The sequence below is a fragment of the Crassostrea angulata genome, chromosome 8, assembly GCF_025612915.1.
Source record: "Crassostrea angulata isolate pt1a10 chromosome 8, ASM2561291v2, whole genome shotgun sequence".
Classification (NCBI taxonomy): domain Eukaryota; kingdom Metazoa; phylum Mollusca; class Bivalvia; order Ostreida; family Ostreidae; genus Magallana; species Magallana angulata.
Window position 1 is genome coordinate 28,209,482 of NC_069118.1, and position 5,502 is coordinate 28,214,983.

Consider the following 5,502-nt stretch of genomic DNA (forward strand, 5'->3'; position numbering starts at 1 on the left):
TCATTTTTCAGCCATTAAATGACCCCTAGGACAAAATTGAAAATTCCGAAACCTTATTGCGCATCTATAGGATACCCTAAAACATATTCCAAAAGATGATTTGTCTACTGTTGAAAATGTAGGAGGAGTTTTTTTCACTTCAGTAAAATGAAACATATACTTTGAATTCAACAAAAACATGTAATTCAACATGTTAAACATATGCTTGAACTAGTTAAAACGAATTGAAACTAGAACAAATAACTGCACTGCAACATTTTGTGTTTTTATAGAGTCAAACGACATTGTTTGGCTTTAGAAAAAGTATTACATCTTATATGCTGCCATTTCTTTCAGATGGCCTTATGGCTTGTATCGTTGTAATATCTGTCCTGAATGTTATCATGAATGGCCAGTTTAGAATATGGAATTTCATACTGTTTTCTAGATATGACAGAGGGTGCTTGGTGAAAATACATGCTAAAAAAAAACCCTGCATTAATTTTTTTAATGCTGTTTTCCTACTGTCGTACTTGGCACTTCGTATCGAAATAGTCATGTGTTTAAATCTACATAATTATTCATTTTCAATGAAATAGGTATTTATCAATATTGAAGATTGGCTATAAAACCATGCACAAATTAAGCAGAATTAGACTAAAATTGTTTCAGCCAATTTTTGCAAGATTGCTACATTTTGTTGATTTCTAACAAATTACATCTCTGGCTCTGATTTCTTAGGATACCGTATCTTAATAGATATCAGTGGATAGTGCTAAATTAGACCTTTTAATTTGTGCTGCCTCTGTGTAAATGGTCAGCACACCTCATGCTCCTAGCACTTGGATTTGGCTGACTTTAAAGTAGTGGCACAAACGAAATCTTACGAAAGATCGTCATAAGTTTACACATAGCAGGGGGAGTCTACTAAACCTAAATTTATAGGTAGTCATTTAAGTTATACAAAGCAATAAAACAGCGTTTATGTAATGGAAGCTAGCGGTTTTATAAATGTTAATAAAATCACTTTTTAGGAGAACAGTCGAAAGGTAGGAACCATGAATCTCATTATGACGTCATATCATATGAAGTACAGATAAATGACTTTCTTTACATTTATTGCATAGTTTACATTATCTCTATGTTTCTGTTTTTCATACGTGGCTAAATGACTGGAATTTTGTTTTGGACTTTCCGTTCACGGTACATATAATCAACCGATATCGGTTAATTTTTTAAATGTCGCTTCCGACGCATCATGAGCAGGGGAGATTTTGTCGCCTGTAAATACCAATATGTGTAAAATGAATATTGATGCGAAATTGCATGATTATTTATCAATTATCGTTTGTTAAATCAAATATTTAAAACATCCTTTTTTTTAAAATTCTTTATTACTAATTACATAATTGAATGGGTACATGTTAACGACACCTTAAAGACTGACTTTTTTCATTGCCTGCTTCCTATTCCCTTTTTGTTAAATCTGACTGACTAACCAACTCCCACACAATCATTATCTTGTACATGTACATTATTTTTTTTCATAAAGGGTTGAAAATAATATATTAAGGAGATAGACAATGTGGTAATAATTTTGAATTGTTTACTTCTACCTATAAATTAACCCCTTTTTCTTTTATGTCAAAATGCAAACAAACATAATTTTCATACAATATTAATGCTTTGTTTATTGACATGGTTATATTGGTAAATGATTGATGAAATATTTTCTATAAATCATATCATAATAATTGCGTTAGACTGTAATAAATTCCATTATTTTGAGTTCAATATATAATGTGTTTTAAGGTATTTGATGTATAATGAAAAGCGATTGAACAATTTTGAATCATTTTAAACTAATTTAATAATATGTATTGCAACATAATAATGAAAGTGAAATGAACCAAATTCACATTACTGATAACAGATAAGAAGCCTGTCATTTTGCACCTTAATTTTTTATAAAGTTATCACACCTTGATGAAAAATAAAGAAAATGTTTAATTTTGTCAAAATATCTGCGCTTAATGATTTATGTTATTTTATATTATAATAAAGAAAAAGTTTATGCATGTACTAGCCATTAGAGTTGTGCGAATTTTAAATTACTTTTTACAGTATCTTAATAAAACATACGTTGCCCAAAGACTTCAATGCAAGACAGAAGGTGTAATTTTTGAAAATACCTTTAGTGGAGTATTTTTATTTGATAATATCTTTTAAATGATATCATGATTAAGAATATCGGACCATTCATTTATTATGTACAAAATGTGGTCGTTATAGATTGATTGCCTTAACAGATCGATATTTTAACTCACTCATAAACATATTGACGATCTTTACTAATTCAATTTCTTAATGACGAATAGTCGTCTCCATCTTTTGACGGTGATGTATGAAAAGTGGCTGTATCCTGTATATTACTGTAATCAGAGAGATCTGTAATAAGATTGGGCACAGCGCATGCGTGGTCGTAATTGTCGTCATCTTGTTCTTTCTGTTCGTGTAAATGATTGTAGACGTCGTCGGTCCTTTCATCTTCTTGTTTGCTAGACAAATTGTATCCTTGTGTTTCTTTAGCAAAAGAGTATGGGGATAATGTTGCAACAATTTGCTGAAAAATTAAGGTATATAAATAAGTTACATCTACATTTCACTGTATTCTGAAATGACGAGCAAATAGGAAGGTTGGCATTTATAGATATTAGCTCTTAGTGACAAGGTGATAACAAATTTATATAAAAATATTAGAAACATATTAGACAAAGAAAAAACTGTCATCTCTCTTTTACATATATTTTCTTTTCCATAATACTAACAGTTTGAAACATATGGGAAATGCTTGTTAAATATTGCTGGTCGGGCGTATAGAGCATATAATTATATATTAAAAACCATTATAAAGAGTTATTCTAAAGAATATCTTATTTGCATTCAATCGTTGTAATAACACCTTAATTTCATCAATAAATTATCCGATGATCTCTATTTAATAGATTATACAATTATGTGCATGTTCTGCTAGCGCTATGCAGATACATGCACCCACCTGATGTGATTTATTGCACCTTTCAAATTCGGATATTTTTAACATTGAAAAAATCAAAAGCTTTAATATGATTCTTAATTGACAGCTCTTTAAAAAAATTTAACGCGTTTTATTTTTGCAAAACGCATTTAATTGCTACAATTTACTGCAATTTTACTGGTAAAGCAATTTATACTTTAAATACAACTCTCATATACACAACATAAACCTTTTCATTCAAAACATGCAGAGTTTATACACTTTATGTCACAAAATCTTTGCAGCTACTGTATTTAGGTATTGTTAATGTTATATGAATTTTTCACGAATGTTACAAAATCATTTAAGTACAAAGTATAAGATAAATGTAATTTAAGTCTCAGTCCTCAATTACGTTTTCAGACAAATGATTTTGCTTCCCCAAGATTTGTAGTCAATCTATTAACGCTTTCGAAATTTGATTTACCTTCTTATTATTTGTAAAAGAAATTTGAGCACCATCGGCTGTACCGTCTTCTCTATTTTCTACAAACATAACGTCTGGTTCCTTTCTTTGAAAACAAAATATATGTCTATTTAATTCAGTTTTTATTCATCTCATAGACTAAGTATACATGTATAAAGAATATTTGATTAAAAAAACAGAACATTTTTATCCGCGTACTTACCTGTTTGGTGTTCGACATTTTAATCTTCTGTACATCAGGGTCGTTGCGACAGCAGTTACAATCACACCAAGAATAAATCCTCCAAACAGTGTCCCAAGCGTTATTCCAATGTTGGTGCCTTAGGCAGTATAAGTAAAGTTAAGCTTCGGTAAAATAAGTAAACTTATATATGTGTATTGATTAAAGGTTTTCAAAATATTCAATGTTGAACTACTTAAAATGATTGAATTGATTATTCATCTTGAAGCGACAGAGTTTTCGATCATTTTCATTCTTTAATGTATTGTACTAAAGCTCATGATTTGAAAAACATAAATACATGCAAATATATATTTCTTTTTAAACGGTTACCATGTTGCTGGCTTATCAAACTTCCAAGACTATTTTGGTGATCTACAAAAGTGAATTAATAATTATTATAACATTCAAAGAAATATACACACTCAGTCATACAATGTAATACAACCCAGTATATAAACAATTTAACTTTGTTCAACTTAATTGACATGATTAATGTCACGCTTATATATATATATATATATATATATATATATATATATATATATATATATATATATATATATATATATATATAGCTCTCCACAGTAATTCATTATGTGCGATCTAGCGATCTAATTAATTTCGCCAATGTGTAATTTGCGAAAAATATATAAAAGTTGAAAAACATGTTTTTACTACTATAATTTAGGTTTTTGGGGACCTAACGATTTTTTTTAATTCTGTATAACAACGCAATATTCGGGAAAGTATTACAATATTTTAATATAGACTATAATAATGTATATGTATAAAAATCAAAGGAATAAACATTCTGACATTGGAAAAATCATTATATATGGTACAAGGGTAAGGGTAAACAAAAAAGTTTTCCATATGACAGATGACAAGGCAAGGATTAACTTTACTATTTAATTTCAGTTGCAATGACAGCCAAATTCCTTTTTTGTGTTTTTGTTCATTTGTTCAATAAAGTTGTTTTAAACTTTAAGTTAACATATTGTTTAAGTACATAAAATATGGTAATGTTTATAAAGTATACCAAGTAGCTGTAAAGTAACAATGCTCCGTAAACATTGTAAAAAGAGTGTATAGAAATTGCGTGAATTCAGTGTATACGTGTAAATAAACATGCTATTTGTATAATATATATAGTATGTGTAAAGTACAAGTATAAAAATATATAAGTAAAACATGAGTAAAGTATGCATGTATAATATAAGTAAATACATGTAAAGTATATGTGTAAGGTTATGTATATGTATGTGAAAAAGTGTGCATAGAATATAACCCCAATGTATGGTATATACAGTTATGAAATTTATCCAGTATTGCAGTACCACAATTTGCAGTATTCCAGTGTCCAGTATCATAGTATACCAGAACTTCAATACTTAAGTATTCAAGGAACTCAGCCTTTAGAAAAATGGAACCACCATAAACATTTAACATTCAACTATTCAACAGTCAAGATTCACCAACTTTGGCCTGTCTTACTCGGATACACGGACGGATGGTTTTGTGAGCCCACCGAGGCCGCCATTACGGACCAGCCAATAAGTGATACAAAAACTAAAATATCTTTCTCTGTAAAAACTGAATCACAAGATAAACAAATGTATTAAACAGTATTAAAATGTAGTAAAATGTTCAACTAGTTATTCTTTCTGACAACCTGAACGGCCAATCTGTGACATGTACTTTAATTTATTCTAGGGGAAGATTGTACAAAGTGTAGAAAAGTCGTAACTTTTGATGCTTTTGATTTTGGTAAAATTTTAGGATTCAAATTTTCTAAAA

The 5,502-nt window shown here is 29.2% G+C and overlaps 1 protein-coding gene across 1 annotated transcript; it reads right to left on the bottom strand.

The window, feature by feature from the left end:
- Positions 1 to 1,378: 1,378 nt before the first annotated feature.
- On the bottom strand, positions 1,379 to 5,245 carry LOC128160862 (uncharacterized). Its single transcript, XM_052824172.1, has 5 exons — positions 5,200 to 5,245; positions 4,036 to 4,077; positions 3,685 to 3,802; positions 3,483 to 3,567; positions 1,379 to 2,602 (listed from the first exon to the last, which is right to left on the bottom strand). The coding sequence occupies exons 1-5, from the start codon at positions 5,243 to 5,245 to the stop codon at positions 2,336 to 2,338; spliced, it is 558 nt and encodes a 185-aa protein (XP_052680132.1). The 3' UTR covers positions 1,379 to 2,335.
- Between the last annotated feature and the right edge of the window lie 257 nt (positions 5,246 to 5,502).